General features: G+C 44.1%; 1 protein-coding gene across 5 annotated transcripts; it reads left to right on the forward strand.

Annotated features, from left to right (window-relative positions):
• Window positions 1-11029: 11029 nt before the first annotated feature.
• tssc4 (tumor suppressing subtransferable candidate 4) lies at window positions 11030-16165 on the forward strand. 5 transcript variants are annotated; one of them, XM_012961362.3, is made up of 3 exons: window positions 11030-11202; window positions 13870-13942; window positions 14556-16165. In XM_012961362.3, exon 3 carries the CDS (start codon window positions 14631-14633, stop codon window positions 15507-15509), a length of 879 nt encoding a protein of 292 aa, XP_012816816.2. In that variant the 5' UTR covers window positions 11030-11202; window positions 13870-13942; window positions 14556-14630; the 3' UTR covers window positions 15510-16165.
• Window positions 16166-16931: the final 766 nt, after the last annotated feature.

The following is a 16931-nucleotide window of genomic DNA, read 5'->3' on the forward strand; positions in this document are numbered from 1 at the left end:
GATTTTTAATGCAATAATATGATTTTGTTATCTAAGCCTAGTCCCCTGTATCCCTGCTGATCTGGCTGACTACTTTGAGACCCTGCACATGTGATGTAAACAAAGAAAGGAACACAGTGCAATGCATTGTGGGTTATGTAGTTCCTGCATGCTGTCTGTAAGCTGTGGAGAAGTTGTTACAATTTGTAACATTAATGTTTTAGTCCCTCCTCCCCTGCCAGGATTTCAATTGATTCAGAAAGAAAGCTGTTTTGCAGCTGGATTTCAGCATATATAAATAGTATTAATTTATACTTATTTGAAGGAACAGATTACAGTGATAGGTATATTGGGGGGTTTCTGTTTTGTGTGTGGCTGTTTTTGGAAGCCGGAGTTCAGCCGGTGATGTATGGCTGCACATAAATCAGTTCAGTCTGCAGCATGCATCTCAATTAGTTGCTAACTAGCCATGCAGGCTGTGGATTCAATATGTTGCTGATGTACAAGGGACGATTTGGCATCACTAGTTACACGTTTCCCATTTAAATGCATGAGAGGCAGCAATGACCATTTTGGGCGCCTCTCCGCTGGCAGAGACTACACCCCCACGTATCAGCCTAAGGATCTTGTTTCCAACAGACAACACAATCTCCACATCGCTTTCAGCTGGCCCAGCCTGAGTACTACATATTCTTTCAAAAGAAGGACAGTTGCAGCGAAGTGGACAACAAGGCCCTGTTAGAAGGCAAAATGCTTTGCTCATCCTGCACAAAGGAGCTGCTCACAGAGTGGGACTTGGAGTTCTGCGCAGCTGTCGCCCGGGAAGCCTTGAGGAGCAACAGATGTACCTCTGTACAATGGAGATCCCTGCACAGGATCATGGGTCATGGCCTTCAGGCTGACAGTTTCTGGCAGGACTGGCAGTTGATAAACCTCTCCCAAGGCCTGGGGGGTTTCTAATTTAAAGGGGAAGTTCATCTTAAAAACTCAAGGGTGAGGTAGACAGTAGTTTTTATTTTATTAAGCACATTGTTTTTGTTAGATTTGGAACTCTGTTATCGTGTAGCTCTGCAAGAAAAATCATTATTTTTCTTGCATACCGTATCTAGGATCCATCTGGGAGTAGGTCCACGTGTAGCACACTGATTAGGCGGTAAGTGCTCCCATGTACTATTATTGTTTTTTCTGCACATCGTGTAGCTCTGGAATAGTATAAGGCTAAGAAATGTAAGCAGTATAAAAATAATGATATCATTGATGCCTCTGAGCTTCTGCTTTCAGGCTGCCTGGGTCACAAGTGAGTAAAAGATTCAGGACATGTATCAGGCGAGGGAAAAGGAAGAGAAAAAAAAATGTAGACGAACAGAGGAAAGCAGAGATCATGGATCTCATTTTATGCATTTGCATTGGCCCATTAGACCCACAGGGATTATTACAGTATGACAGTTTCCCCTTTGAATAGTACAGTTTGGTCTATTTTTATTGGCCCCTCAGCGTTATTGCTCCTCGCTAGTTACTCAACAGTTTCAGTATTCAGTATGGAAACCCAGACCCTAAAAGATAGCAGTGCCAGCCGCCATATAGTGCACTGTTTAATACATATTGTACTGCTATTACTAAAGGGAAACTACGCCCAACCAATTTGTTAGACGCCACCCACTGAGTTTAATCATTTAGCCAATACTCCGGGAAAGTGCTTCTTTTTATAAAACCTGCACCTTATTCTCTATTTTTCCAGACATAACTTTTGCAAGGTAAGGCTTGGCGTATGCATACCCAGGCAGCTGTGATTTTTAAAGAAGAGTAGTCCAGCCCTGGGAGCGTCATAAATTGCCTCCTGGCCTCTGCGCCTATGTTTCAAATCCGTACATGCAATTGTTTAATTTAACATTATGTTGCTTATGTGGGTACAGTTTCCCTTTTAAAGGAGAAGGAAAGGTAAAAACTAAGTAAGCTTTATCAGAAAGGTCTATGTAAATACAGCCAAAAGCACTCACAGAAACGCTGCACTGAGTCCTCTATCAAAAGAAACACAGGATTTCTTGTCTTCTTTTGTGTAAACATGTTCTTTGGCATCAGACTTCCTCTCAGAAAAATCCTTTGTTCCCGGCTGAGTCTCCGAAGCTCTCTCCCTTCTCCAGCTCCCCTCCCATAAGAATTCACTCCCCCTCCCATCAGAATGTGTGATCTGAGCTACCAACAGCTAGAGCAGCAGCAGGAAGCTATTGAGACCAAGCTAAAATGGCAGCTGCTATCTTAAGCAAACAGAGGGAGCTTCCAGGGCTCTTTACTCAGGTATGGGAAAGCTTTCTGCAGAAATAATAATAATAATAAGAAGAAATAATAATAATAATACAGAGCTCTAGGTGGCACTATTATGACTAATCTATTGGCAGTAAAATGCCAAAATGCCATTCCTTCTTCTTTAATATGTGGGTTTTTCTTACATTTCAATAGAAATAATATTTGTTCCTCCTTGTATTTTAGCCTTCCTTAAGTGGTGAGCAGGGCCTTTACTTCTACTGTTTCATCCTCTAAGCCTTGTTTTTACGTAAGGCCAATGAATGACACAAGGGGCATTTTGACTTGTCTACTTGTACCACTGAAACGATGTAGTACTAGTCTGCTCCTCTGCCCATAATGCCTTGCATGCTTCTGTGATTTCCCTTCTTTACAGGTCTGTTGACCGTGGACAGATAGCGCCACCATGTGTATGTACGTTTTTTATACAAATGGCTATGAAAAACATACATGAATTTAACCAAGGCACTGACGTCAGACGTGTGCATTTGATATGAAAGCTGGGACACTAAGCCAAATTTGTATTTTTGTGTCCCAGAATGGCTTCCTCCCTTTGAAGCTTTTACTATATGGCCATTGTATCAGTGGTACATGTACTACGAACCAGCAGTGCAAGGAATACCAAAGATACTGCTTTTATAGAAGAAGGAAAGGGTTAATCGTTGAGGAGTACAAATTTGTTAGGCCCCCACCAGTGATTATAATCGCTTACCTTAGACCCCAGGCTGGCGCTTCTCTTTTCTGAATACTGAACCATCCTTGGGGACTATTCTACATCTTCTTGCCTATCCCACAGATCCCCTGTAGCTGCCCTGGGCCATTCGCTTTCACAGTAGAGTAACATCTGAACTTTAACTAATAAAGCCTTTTGTGCCCTATTCTATATTATTATTATTATTAACATTTATTTATAAAATTGTTTGGCTCTCACGGAATTAATTTTAAAATATGTGGTGTTTATGGCTCTCTCAGTCAAAAAGGTTCCTGACCCCTGGTCTAATGCTTTCATTTAGTCATGGAACTCCTTGGTGACATATATATATATATATATATATTAAAAGTCCAGGAATGGTGCACACAGAGAACTCCAGGTACTGCCTGGGTGCATGGTTAACATAACACAATTAGTAAGCCCAAACAAACCGCACTCACAGGACTTAAATGAAGCAAAAAAAATGATGTTTAATTCAAGGTTTTGGCTTAGACTCAAGCCGTCTTCAGGATGTTGATTTAAACACCATTTTTTTTTGCTTCATACAAGTTCTGTGAGTGCGGTTTGTTTGTGCTTACTATCTATCTATCTATATAAATATATATATATATATATATAAAGTTCCAGTACTGGAAGCACACCACATACAGAGTGGTAATTGCCCGGGTGCTTATGCAAAAAAATACAAATATAAGAGCAATACAGGCCAGCACTCACAGGTCTTTGAGAAATAACATGTCAAAATAAAAATTAAACAAAAAATATATGGCTACATGGTTTTTTATTGATCCGACGTTTCAGTTCCCAACAGGAACTTTCATCCCTGATGAAAGTTCCTGTTGGGAACTGAAACGTCGGATCAATAAAAAACCATGTAGCCATATATTTTTTGTTTAATTTTTATTTTGACATGTTATTTCTCAAAGACCCGTGAGTGCTGGCCTGTATTGCTCTTATATATATATATATATAAATATAGATCCATATAGATCCTGATGACGATCCTATATGGATCGAAACGCGTAGACCAGGGGTCAGGAACCTTTTTGGCTGAGAGAGCCATAAACACCACATATTTTAAAATTAATTCCGTGAGAACCAAACAATATGTTTGGCTGCGGATGCTTCGGGGCAAGGTAGGGTGGGTCCCAAGGATGCCAGATGCGGATGCGATGCAGAGGAGGGCGTGGCCTGCGTTCGGCGGATAGAAGACGTGTTCTAAGGCTTAGAACACATCTTCTATCCGCCGAGCGCAGGGACAAGGTAGGGTGGGTGCCAAGGATGCCGAATGTGGATGCGATGCGGAGGAGGGCGTAGAACACATCTTCTATCTGCCGAGCGCAGGACACGCCCCCCGTTATTTATTTTTTATTAAAGATTTGGCAGCGAGCCAGATGCAGCCATCAAAAGAGCCACATTTGGCTCCCGAGCCATAGGTTCCCTACCCCTGGTTTATGGCTCTCTCAGCCAAAAAGTTTCCTGACCCCTGGTCTACGCGTTTCGATCCATATAGGATCGTCATCAGGATCTATATGGATCTATATTTATATATATATATAGATAGATAGATAGATAGATAGATAGATAGAACTTGTATGAAGCAAAAAAAAATGGTGTTTAAATCAACATCCTGAAGACCGCTTGAGTCTAAGCCAAAACCTTGAATTAAACATCATTTTTTTTGCTTCATACAAGTCCTGTGAGTGCGGTTTGTTTGGGCTTACTAATTGTGTTATGTTAACCATGCACCCAGGCAGTACCTGGAGTTCTCTGTGTGCACCATTCCTGGACTTTTAATATATATGTAAATTATGTAAAATATAGGGATATTATACAGTGGAGGAAATAATTATTTGACCCCTCACTGATTTTGTAAGTTTGTCCAATGACAAAGAAATGAAAAGTCTCAGAACAGTATCATTTCAATGGTAGGTTTATTTTAACAGTGGCAGATAGCACATCAAAAGGAAAATCGAAAAAATAACTTTAAATAAAAGATAGCAACTGATTTGCATTTCATTGAGTGAAATAAGTTTTTGAACCCTCTAACAAAAAAAGACTTAATACTTAGTGGAAAAACCCTTGTTTGCAAGCACAGAGGTCAAACGTTTCTTGTAATTGATGAGCAAGTTTGCGCACATTTTAGGAGGAATGTTGGTCCCACTCCTCTTTGCAGATCATCTCTAAATCCCTAAGGTTTCGAGGTCTCTGTGCAACTCTGAGCTTGAGCTCCCTCCATAGGTTTTCTATTGGATTAAGGTCCGGAGACTGACTAGGCCACTCCATGACCTTAATGTGCTTCTTCTTGAGCCACTCCTTTGTTGCCTTTGCTGTATGTTTTGGGTCATTGTCGTGCTGGAACACCCATCCACGACCCATTTTCAGTTTCCTGGCAGAGGGAAGGAGGTTGTCGTTCAGGATTTCACGATACATGGCTCCGTCCATTTTCCCGTTAATGCGAATAAGTTGTCCTGTGCCCTTAGCAGAAAAACACCCCCAAAGCAAAATGTTTCCACCCCCATGCTTGACGGTGGGGACGGTGTTTTGGGGGTCATAGGCAGCATTTTTCTTCCTCCAAACACAGCGAGTTGAGTTAATGCCAAAGAGCTCTATTTTGGTCTCATCAGACCACAGCACCTTCTCCCAGTCACTCACAGAATCATTCAGGTGTTCATTGGCAAACTTCAGACGGGCCTGCACATGTGCCTTCTTGAGCAGGGGGACCTTGCGAGCCCTGCAGGATTTTAATCCATTGCGGTGTAATGTGTTTCCAATGGTTTTCTTGGTGACAGTGGTCCCTGCTAATTTGAGGTCATTAACTAACTCCTCCCGTGTAGTTCTAGGATGCTTTTTCACCTTTCTCAGAATCATTGACACCCCACGAGGTGAGATCTTGCGTGGAGCCCCAGAGCGAGGTCGATTGATGGTCATTTTGTGCTCCTTCCATTTTCGAACAATCGCACCAACAGTTGTCACCTTCTCTCCCAGCTTCTTGCTAATGGTTTTGTAGCCCATTCCAGCCTTGTGCAGGTCTACAATTTTGTCTCTGACATCCTTGGACAGCTCTTTGGTCTTTCCCATGTTGGAGAGTTTGGAGTCTGCTTGATTGATTGATTCTGTGGACAGGTGTCTTTTATACAGGTGACTAGTTAAGACAGGTGCCCTTAATGAGGTTGACTAATTGAGTAGAAGTGTCTAACCACTCTGTGGGAGCCAGAACTCTTAATGGTTGGTAGGGGTTCAAAAACTTATTTCACTCAATGAAATGCAAATCAGTTGCTATCTTTTATTTAAAGTTATGTTTTTCGATTTTCCTTTTGATGTGCTATCTGCCACTGTTAAAATAAACCTACCATTGAAATGATACTGTTCTGAGACTTTTCATTTCTTTGTCATTGGACAAACTTACAAAATCAGTGAGGGGTCAAATAATTATTTCCTCCACTGTATGTCACCAAGGAGTTCCATGACTAAATGAAAGCATTAGACCAAAAGGCCAAGTGCTTTTATACAGGGAATGTAACTCCGAGGTGACATCTAATATTGTCATATTTTACAACTGGGAATGGGGGAATGGGCATGACCAGAGTTGTGAGAGGTGGGGCACAGGGTACTGCTAAACTAGATTAGGGTAGGCTTCTCTAAATAAATGCGTTTTTAGAGATCTCTTGAAGGCAGAGAGATTGGGAGAAAGTCTGACAGTTTGTGGGAGCGAATTCCAGAGAAGGGGGGCAGCCCTTGCAAAGTCTTGAATGCGAGCGTGTGAGGAGGGAATGAGAGAGGAGTTGAGGAGCAGGTCAGTAGAGCAGCGTAACAAGCGGGTTGGATGGTACCTAGAGATAAGTTCAGAGATGTAGGGTGGGGCAGAGTTATGAACTGCTTTGAATGTGAGAGTCATTAGTTTGAATTTTATCCTGGATGGTAGGGGAAGCCAGTGCAGGGATTGGCAGAGCGGCACGGCAGAGGAGGAGCGGTTGGAGAGGTGTATGAGCCTGGCAGCAGTATTCATTATGGACTGGAGAGGGGACAGTTTTTGGAGGGGAAGGCCAATTAATAGGGAATTACAATAGTCCAGGCGAGATATTATAAGAGAGTGAATAAGAATTTTGGCAGCATCTTGGGTGATAAATGATCGGATTTTTGAGATATTTCTTAGGTGAAAGTGACATGATTTGATAAGCGACTGGATATGAGGAGTGAAGGACAGGGCAGAATCAAGGATAACCCCAAGGCACCGGGCCTGGGAAGATGGGGTGATGGTAGAATTGTTAACCGTTATAGATACCTCGGGAACAATGTGGGCGTTGGATGGGGGAAAGAGAACCAGTTCAGTCTTGGAGAGGTTTAATTTAAGGTAACGTTGGGACATCCAAGTGGAGATAGCGGACAGGCAGGAAGAGACGCGAGTTAGAAACTCTGGGTTGAGATCAGGAGAGGAAAGATAGATCTGAGTATCGTCAGCATAGAGGTGGTACTGAAAGCCAAAAGAATTGATTAGTTTGCCAAGTGAGGAGGTATAGAGAGAAAATAGTAAGGGGCCCAGGACAGAGCCTTGAGGAACCCCGACAGAAAGAGGCAAGGGAGAAGATGATTCCCCATTGTAAGAGACACTGAAGGATCGATCTGAGAGATAAGATGAAAACCAGGATAAGGCAGTGTCACGAAGGCCAAGAGAGCGGAGAGTCTGGAGGAGAAGAGGGTGATCCACAGTGTCAAAAGCAGCAGAGAGATCGAGAAGTATTAGTAGCGAGTAGTGTTTTTTGGCTTTAGCCGATAGAAGGTCATTTGTTAGTCGGGTTAGAGCAGTTTCGGTGGAGTGTTATTGTCTAAAACCAGATTGTAGGGGATCCAGGAGGTTATTGTCAGAGAGGAATAGCGTCAGTCGGTTGTATACTAGGCGCTCAAGCAGTTTGGAGATGAATGGGAGCAGAGAGATAGGTCAGAGGTTAGTAGGATTGGAGGGATCAAGGGAGGGTTTTTTCAGAATAGGGGTTACCAGTGCATGTTTCAGTTGGGAGGGAAAGATTCCAGTAGAAAGCGAGAGATTAAATAGATGAGTTAAGGTTTGATAAGACAGGGGTTGGCATTACGTAGAAGTTTGGTAGGAATGGGATCAAGCGGGCAGGTAGTAAGGTGGGAGGAAGCCAACAGTTTTGAGACTTCCTCTTCAGTCACTGGGGAGAAGGAGCCAAGAAGAGACTGGGGAGCATGTAGGGAGGGAGGGGAATGGTTATGGGGATGAAGTTGTGCAATGTCACTTCGGATGGTGTCAATTTTATTTTTAAAGTGCTCAGCAATAGCTTGAACAGTGACTGAAGCACACGGAGGGGGTGGAGGAGGGGACAGCAGAGAGTTAAAGGTAGAGAAGAGTTGTGCAGGTTTTCTAGAGAGGGAGTTAATAAGTGCAGTGAAGTTGGTTTGTTTGGCTTGGCAGAGGGTGGTGTTGTAGGAGAGCAGAGCAGATTTGTAGCTGCAGAAATCTGACTCTGACCTTGATTTGCGCCAGCGGCGCTCAAGTGCACGTGACTGTTTTTGGAGGGATTTGGTATGAGCAGTGTGCCAGGGTTGGAGTGGTTTGGGCCTCATGCGTTTTGTCTTGGCAGGAGCAAGCTCATTGAGGGCAGTGGTGAGTGTGCTGTAGTAGACAGAGGTAGCCTGGTTAGGACAAGAGACAGTTAGGATGTTAGAATGAAGAGAGTCAAAGGAAGAAGAGAGATGTGACATGTTTAGGGATTGCAGGTCTCGGTATGTGTATGTTTGGGGGGCAGCAGAGGGTGTAGAGGGAGTTAGCGAGAGTTGAAATGTGAGCAGATTGTGATCAGAGAGGGGGAAAGGGGAGTTAGTGAAGTTGGAGGTAGAACAATATTTTGTAAATATAAGATCCAGGGAGTTTCCATTAGAGTGAGAGGGGGAGTCAGAGCACAGAGATAACTCAAAGGAGGATGTTAGTGAGAGGAGTTTAGAGGCAGCAGGGGCATTAGGATTGTTAACAGGTATGTTAAAGTCACAGACAGGGTCCCAGATGGGAAGGAGAGCTCCATGCTGGCTATCTTTTGTCTACATACATACAGCTGTAATACACACACACGCACACAATGTTGTTATTATCTATGAGCCTGTCAGTGGGTTGGAGTGAGAAGCTATGAACCTTTGCCATCTGCTGGAGAGAAACAGAAGTGCAACACATTCACTATCACATGTATCACATATTTCTACAGATGCTTTATGTCTTGATTATATATATATATAACCTATATGAAGCACAGTCCTATTGTCAGATGATATAGAATTTAGCCCTGTCCATTCTGTACTAGAATGGACAGGTGATCACCCCACTGGAGCAGCACAAGAGCAAGGCAGGAACAGGCACATGTCATTACTTACGAACATGACACTTTGCTGGCACCCAATATAAGGAATGTCAGAAAAGAAGCAACAAATGTGCCAGCATGCATTCTGAATCATTAGGTATCCCATAATGCCAAGAGTGCTCCGAACAGCCTCTGTACTTATGACTAGAGCAGGTCTCTGTCCATAAGTGCCTCCCCAGTATCCCTAGGCACACCAAACTGCCCTCGGTGCTATCAGGGGTGTCAAACAGATAAAAGTGGCCAGTGGACCCCTTGTTGCATTTAGCTGGCTGCTGGGCAACCTTTCCAGTGCCAAAGAAGAAGGGCAGAAAGCCTGGGCAAGTGGTGATGATAGTGGCATAGGTTACCTTAGTAACCTAACTTTATGGAGAGGAGACTCAGCTTTCCCCATGGCCAAAGAGGGACCCAAAGAGACAGGGGACCCAGTAAAAAGCAGCTGACATTCCCCATTCACAGCCCCTATGGCCCATGGGTGGTATGGGGGTGTCCAGAGATCCCAAGGTACACCCCTGGCTTCACTGTATTGGACAAGATTATTCAACTGCTTCACAGGTGCCAAAGAAGAAGGGCAGAAAGCCTGGGCAAGTGGTGATGATAGTGGCATAGGTTACCTTAGTAACCTTAGTAACTTAACTTTATGGAGAGGAGACTCAGCTTTCGCCATGGCCAAAGAGGGACCCAAAGAGACAGGGGACCCAGTAAAAAGCAGCCCACATTCCCCATTCACAGCCCCTATGGTCCATGGGTGGTATGGGGGTGTCCAGAGATCCCAAGATACACCCCTGGCTTCACTGTATTGGACAAGATTATTCAACTGCTTCACAGGCCTCATACACAGGCCAATTTCAGTTGCCGATATTTGTCCTTTAGACCTTGCCAACAAGCGGATCTTACAGTGTATGGCCCCCTTTATAATCAACTTGGTTCTCAGCTTCTTTTCTTACACAATACCCAGAAGTCATGGATACCATTACAAATCACAAGGCACTAGTACCCACCCAGGCGGCACACAATTATTTACCTACTGGGCACTTAGGGACCTAGACTGTGGGCCCCGCCAACAAGTCACCAATGGAAAAATAAGAATAATGGGCAGCACATGCATAACCAAGGCCCTGATCAACCCCAGTCACATCCCATTAGAGTAAAATCTTGCCCACAATCCACCTAAACCCTACCCACTCCCCCTGCCCTTTAATGACCAGTGAATCCTTCTTCTGGAGCCCCCTCTGCCACAGGGCCTCTGATTGCAGCACCCCTTTACCCCACTGATGGCAGCCCTTCCTATAGTAATTGGAAACACAATTGCAATTCTCTGCCCATGGCTATGATGCAGGCTACATGTTTGCTGAGATGTCATTTGGGGCAATGTAGTAAATCATAAATATCCCCATAGACACTGTATTGCCTGCTTATATAGTAACCTGGGATCCCTATGGAATGGGTTATTCTAGGTGCAACCATTAAGCAGAGATCATGTAAAAGCACTGCTAAATGCCAATTTGAGAGGGGAAAAAAGTACATAAACTTTCATAGAAATTTCTTTATTTTCCAATTACACAAATACAACTTTCCCCATTCGCGCCTTTAGCCTCGTTTGCAACACACACATGCAGTTGGAAGAACACCCCACTAGAGGGCGTTCTGAAGCGCCGCCCCCAACCTCGCACACTCATTGTTGTTTAGCACTTCCGCGTATTAGCGAGGTGCATGCTGGGAGGAGGCAGATTGAAGCCCGGGAAAACCTTATGGCTTGTTAGTTTGCGGTATGGAGGAGGCGGAGAAGAGAGAAACCATTATAGCTGAGCTGAGAGCGATAGAGAGCAGCGCTGCCAACCTGTGAGGCCCCGCTAGTGTGAATGGGAGAATGGTGACTATAGCGTTAGGCCCAGGGAGACAGTCACATGATGCAGTGTAAGGCGGCAGCGGCCCTGTGGATGTAGCGATCCGATTAGGGATATCCCTGCGCTCCTTCCTTGGTACCGCCATACCGGAAGTGTTCTGGGACGCGCATCCATTAATACCGTCCCGCATTTGTGCTTCAGGCATAGCTTCATGAGCCCGCACCTTGCCTGGCTGGCTGGGAAGGACATATAATGTGCAACGTTTGTTAAATATTTTGAGTGTATCTATCGGTGCTGCCTTCATTCTGGGGTTCCACTGTGACTTCCGGTATCACCCCAATAGGGGTGGGAGTTATAAATAAATCTCAACTTGAGGGTAGTGAGTTGGACATTGATGTAGTAAGCAGGAAAATATAAGGTACAGACTGGGTCCCACAATTCGGCCATATGCAATGGAATATTCTCCTGTTTGGTTAGAGATGCCAAGAAAGGCATAGGGAAGGGATTTTACACTAGAAGGAGCATCCCTGCTGGGCTCAGTAATGGAAATGACATGTTGTACAGTTCTGCACCTCACTTGGGTGGCGGGAATATCAAGGGGGCGGGGAATTAGAAGCACCCAATGACTGTCCTTAGAATACATTCAGACGTGTGATTGGATGATGGAATTGCATTTCTTATTATTAGAGATCTTTCTATTAATGTTGATGTGCCCTGTCTCTGACTGCACTGCTAGTCCTAACTCTTGGGAATGGTGATTCCTTCATTATTTATACATTGTCTGAATTTCTCTTTCATATTGGAAAATGCAGTCATACCTCCCAACTGTCCCGCTTTATGCGGGACAGTCCCGATTTTGCCACCCTGTCCCGCTGTCCCGGATAGCTGCAGATCTGTCCCACTTTTAAAGGTCTCTGCTCCCGTGACGCCACACGCACGTCTCCCCTTAGCGCCACAGCTTCTGCGCCGCTCACTTCAGTTTTAACATAAAGCCATTCACAGTGCAGCAGCTGCGGCACTCAAGAGACGTGCATGTGACGTCACGAGGAGGAGAAGAAGAGCCCTGGGGCACAGCCGGAGGAAGCTGGTGGTGGTAGGAGCAGGGGGTGCCACAGAAAGCAGGTTGACGCTGGGGAGGACACTGGAGGAAGGTTAGGGGCAGCTGGAGGACCCTGGGAGGCAGCTGGAGGATGCTGGGGGGAGCTGGAGGATGTTGGGGGAGCTGAAGGATATTGTGGAGGATGTTGGGGGGAGCTGGAGGATTTTGGGGGGAGCTGAAGGATTTTGGGGGGAGCTGAAGGATGTTGGGTAGGACGCTGGGAGGAGCTGAAGGATGTTGGGTGGATGCTGGGGGCAGCTGAAGGATGTTGGGGAGGATGCTGCAGTGGGGAGCAGCCCGTAGTAGGGGGACACTGCGGGAGGACCAGCAATGTTTTAGGGGGTCCCTGCTCTAGCGCCAATGCAAAACATAACACCTGGCTACCAATGTCTGGTCATGAGTTTGTCATTAAATACAGGTGCCACAGTGCATAATGAAATCCTTAGGGCCACAATATGTCATAAAATGATTGGGGCCACCGTGTCTGTCTTCTGGTGCACTTTGTGTATGTTATGCTTTTCAGGTGTGGTTTTGTAAAATGGGCCTGTTTGGGGGGGGCGTGGCCATAAAGTGGGCGTGGCCTAAAAATGTTGGCTTGCGCGCCAGACATTTCTGTCCCTCCTTCTGCTTTTCAAATGTTGGGAGGTATGAATGCAGTAGCATTGCTGGGTAGGCTGGCATGTTCCCATGATTTACTCTCTTATAAATACAGTCAGTGGCATGAATTTATATTTTGTGTTCGTTAAGTGACTCCTCGCTTTAGTGTTTTACACCATAACATTCCATTACACCTTTTTAGTGATCAAATTAAGGTGTTCTTTAAATTCTAAAATAGTTACTCATTTGCCTGTTATGGGACATCTATGTGTCTGTAGGCCTACAGTTCACCCTCTGTATACTGCCTGGCTGGGGTTTCAGGCCTGCCTGCCATTGCAAAGAGGTGGCCATTTAATTGAATTGGTATAAATGAATGTGGTTTTTGTCAGGAGAATCTACTTGGCAGTTAGCAAGGGAGGTGCTATGTGGGACATATTAATAGGCACCCTTGCAACTATTAATCATTTATTGGTGCCTATGAATTTACCTTTATAGATTCTAAGGTATGAAAATGGGTGGACACCCCTAGTGCCAACTTCTAGTGGCTCTGGTGCTGCTTCGGGATGGCAGAGATTTGCCAAAGTAAAAAATTCTTCCATGGTAGCTTCTATATTAGTCTGCATGTAATGTAAAATATGATGATGATGTTATGAATTTCGGACATGTTGGGACTCGATGTGAGGGCCGTTTATTTGGAAGAAATGGCCGTGTAGCTAATGTTAGGCTCTTCATGTAAAACTTACTGGCAGACCTTGCTAGGGTTGGCACGTAGTTGACAGGAGACAACTTGCTGACACTTGATGTGAGTGAGGACTGGTTATGTGGGATATATGTCTGTTTCAGTGGATATAATGAAATCCTAGCTACCGCAGGCTTTTATTCCAAGCAGAGGCTTTTGTTAGAACTTGAACACCAGTTAAAATGAACATTGAAGGTTCATGTGTGTCTATTTTTTTTTCTTCCTAGGGTGAAATCACTTAGAATATTGGTGGAATTCACAGACCCTGAGAAAGGAGAGCTGAGCCAGGCACAGGATAAGGTAATTGATTAACTGGGGAAAGAATAGCACTTTTTTTTTTTTTTAATTAAAATCAGTGTTTGCCATTGCTTAATGTTTTCTGGTCTGTCGCATATCTCTTTGTGCTTTCTGTCACCTCCCATAGCCCTCCTTTGCCTTACGTCACCTGATCATTACCTGCCTATTGGCAGCCGTGGTGCATTCTTTATTCCGCCTTTTTGTTACATGCAGTTGGAGGGAACAGCAGGATTTAGGGACAGTTTTAGGGTTAAGACAGACAGAGCTACTAGCAGCAGATACTTGTCATGGCTACTAAAATAGACAATGCTGATCATTTACTGGTAATTGTCTGTTGTAATTGTCTGTGTTTTAGCAGAGGCAATTCTCAGTATTGTCTATGGCAGGGTATTTTCTGGATTTTAGTAGCCATGACAAGTAGCTGCTACTAGTAGCTCAGTGTGTTTTCACCCTAAGGGGGGGTCTCTGGAGTTTCTCTACCAACATAAAAATTCTGACTGAGGGTCTGCCATTTCTGCCTGTTTTTCAGACTTATACTTTTTGTCAAAGTAGTCTCTGTGCTTTAGCTTGGAATTGATATTAGTGGTATTTATAGTTTTATTTCCTTTCCCCACAGGTATCTGAATCTCTCTCTGTGTGGAAAAACCTCTTTGCTGCATCTGCTCCACCATCTGAACCTAATACTTAAACTATGTCAGTACCTGAAAGTGGGGACATGCCCCCTGAGATCTTAAGCAGCATTGTTGATGAAACTCGCCCAGAACCTGGCGATGAAACACTCAGCGACTCAGATCCTGAACTACTGGATGAAGCTGTGGTAGCTTCCATTAGTTGCGGAGAAGAGGAGGAGGAAGATGATGATATTCAACAGGATGCTGAAGGAAAGCAGCCAGTTATACCATTTACCCTGAAAGGCACTGATGCCAGCTTCTCTCAGCGCAGCCTAGGCATCTTTGGGGGCTTAAACAGTACTACAAAGCCCCCTCATCAGATCACCACATCAAATAAAACCTTGAAACTGCCCGATTCACCTGAGAGAGATAGCATTGTCGGTGGCATAGAGTCTTCATCTTTAAATGCAAGCAAAACAGATGCTAGCTCACCTTCAGGAAGCACTCGGAAAAGGCCCGCAAAACGTCTTCCTGATTATTTGACGCACCCAGAGCGCTGGACAAAGTACAGCCTAGAGGACATTCCAGACACCACTGATCATACCAATCGCAACACAGCTTTGAACTTCTTGGCAGAGCTGCAGCAACGAAGAGAAAGCAACAAGTCGCTTGGTGGGGCCAGTTCTCGATCCTACAACCAAGACTCTTCCAGCACTGGGGAAGGCAAGATTCTCTTCACTAGAACCCAAAAAGGTGTTCAGGGGAGCAGTGTGAAGATTGACCAACCCCAATGCCAAATACAGAGTTCAGAGCCATGGAAGGAGGAAGAGGAAGAAGAGCATGAAGGGCTGGGGGAGAGTAAAGAGACTACAGCAATTGGGTTTCATGGAGTTAAAAAGCGTAGCCGAAAGAATATCAGAAGCAAGGCTGAGCCAATTGGGGAAGAAGATTCTTCATGAACTGAAATTAAATTCCATCATGCCCCTATTGGGAAAAAGAACTGCTTAGTGCCCCCGACGTGTGCAGCTACAGATCCGTATCATTACATGTGGACAACTAAAAAAAGTTAACATTTCATGAAATGTTAAATGTGGTTAAAGGAATTAAACCGAGTTTGTACTTTTATCTTTTGGAGTTATATTAAGGAGGAGTTAGGTTTGTTGTTAAACCTTTGAGGGGAAAAAACCTGTGCCCTGGGAAAGTAAAAACTTAACTATGGCAGAACTTCAACTAACTAAACATTTTTTTTGCCAGCACATATAATAAGTTAAACAGTATATATTCATATAACGGTCTGTATGCCTGCAAATACCCAGGTCATAAAGTTTTTTTTTTTTATTGCAGTTTGAAAGAACAAAAATGGCCACCATCATAAAAAAAAGATGGCTACAAGCACCAAGATGCTTGTGCCTTTGATTGTCATTTGAATAGTAAGTCCTTTTTGCCTTTGTATACAATAGAATATCCTCTCCCTGCTTGTAAAGGGTTTGTGGAGAGCACTAAATCAAAAATGTTTTCTTATTTGAAGTTTTAGGCAAATGGAACATATTTCTAATGCTTTATCATTTGTATTTTAATTTTTTGTACTGTAATGATTCAGAGTTCCTTGTACCACCGCCTACTTGCTGTCATCCCTGACCAATTAGTATAGGCTAATCTATCTTAATCCTGACACTTTGCTCCTCTGCTCATGACTCGCTGGTATAATCCATCGTACAAGGCCACGGGCAATCTGAGTGACCTTTGTCTCTATCTTATAATGAGTTCGACTACGTTCCTCTCCCCGTGTTATTCTGAATCCAGTTGCAGATTACACAGATGATGCAGGGAGAGTAACATGCAGAAGGCACTCTGTAGAGAATACAAAGGAGAGACATGTTGCATTGTGCGCATAAGAGTGATGAAGCAATGTCTATGGGTTAGGATGCAACATTTTGGACTTGAACTGTATTGAACAACTAGCTTTGATATACAAAGAACACATGGATTGACTACCAGCGCCACCTGCTGGTCAGTTTCTGATCATGAAGTAGTCAAGAAAGTTTTCATAAGAAAAAAGGCTGCAATGATGTTCTGGTTAGGAAAAATTTGAAGATTTATGATGTTTTCCTGATCAGCAGAACATCAGCAAAAGAGCCTAGAATAGCTCTCTCATCAATTTTACATTCGCTGAAAGATTTACTTATCCTTTAACACCTTCAAATGATCCTCAGGCCACCCCCATACTAAACTAAGGGCCGCGGTAGACGGGGAGGTTAGTCTGCCGCGACTAATCTCCCCGACATGCCATCCCACCGGCTTGAATGTAAATTGGTGGTGGGATGGCATACACGGCGCCGCGATTTCCCGAAATTGCAGAAGTTGCCTCGAGAGGCAACTTT

The sequence above is a fragment of the Xenopus tropicalis genome, chromosome 4, assembly GCF_000004195.4.
Source record: "Xenopus tropicalis strain Nigerian chromosome 4, UCB_Xtro_10.0, whole genome shotgun sequence".
Taxonomy (NCBI): domain Eukaryota; kingdom Metazoa; phylum Chordata; class Amphibia; order Anura; family Pipidae; genus Xenopus; species Xenopus tropicalis.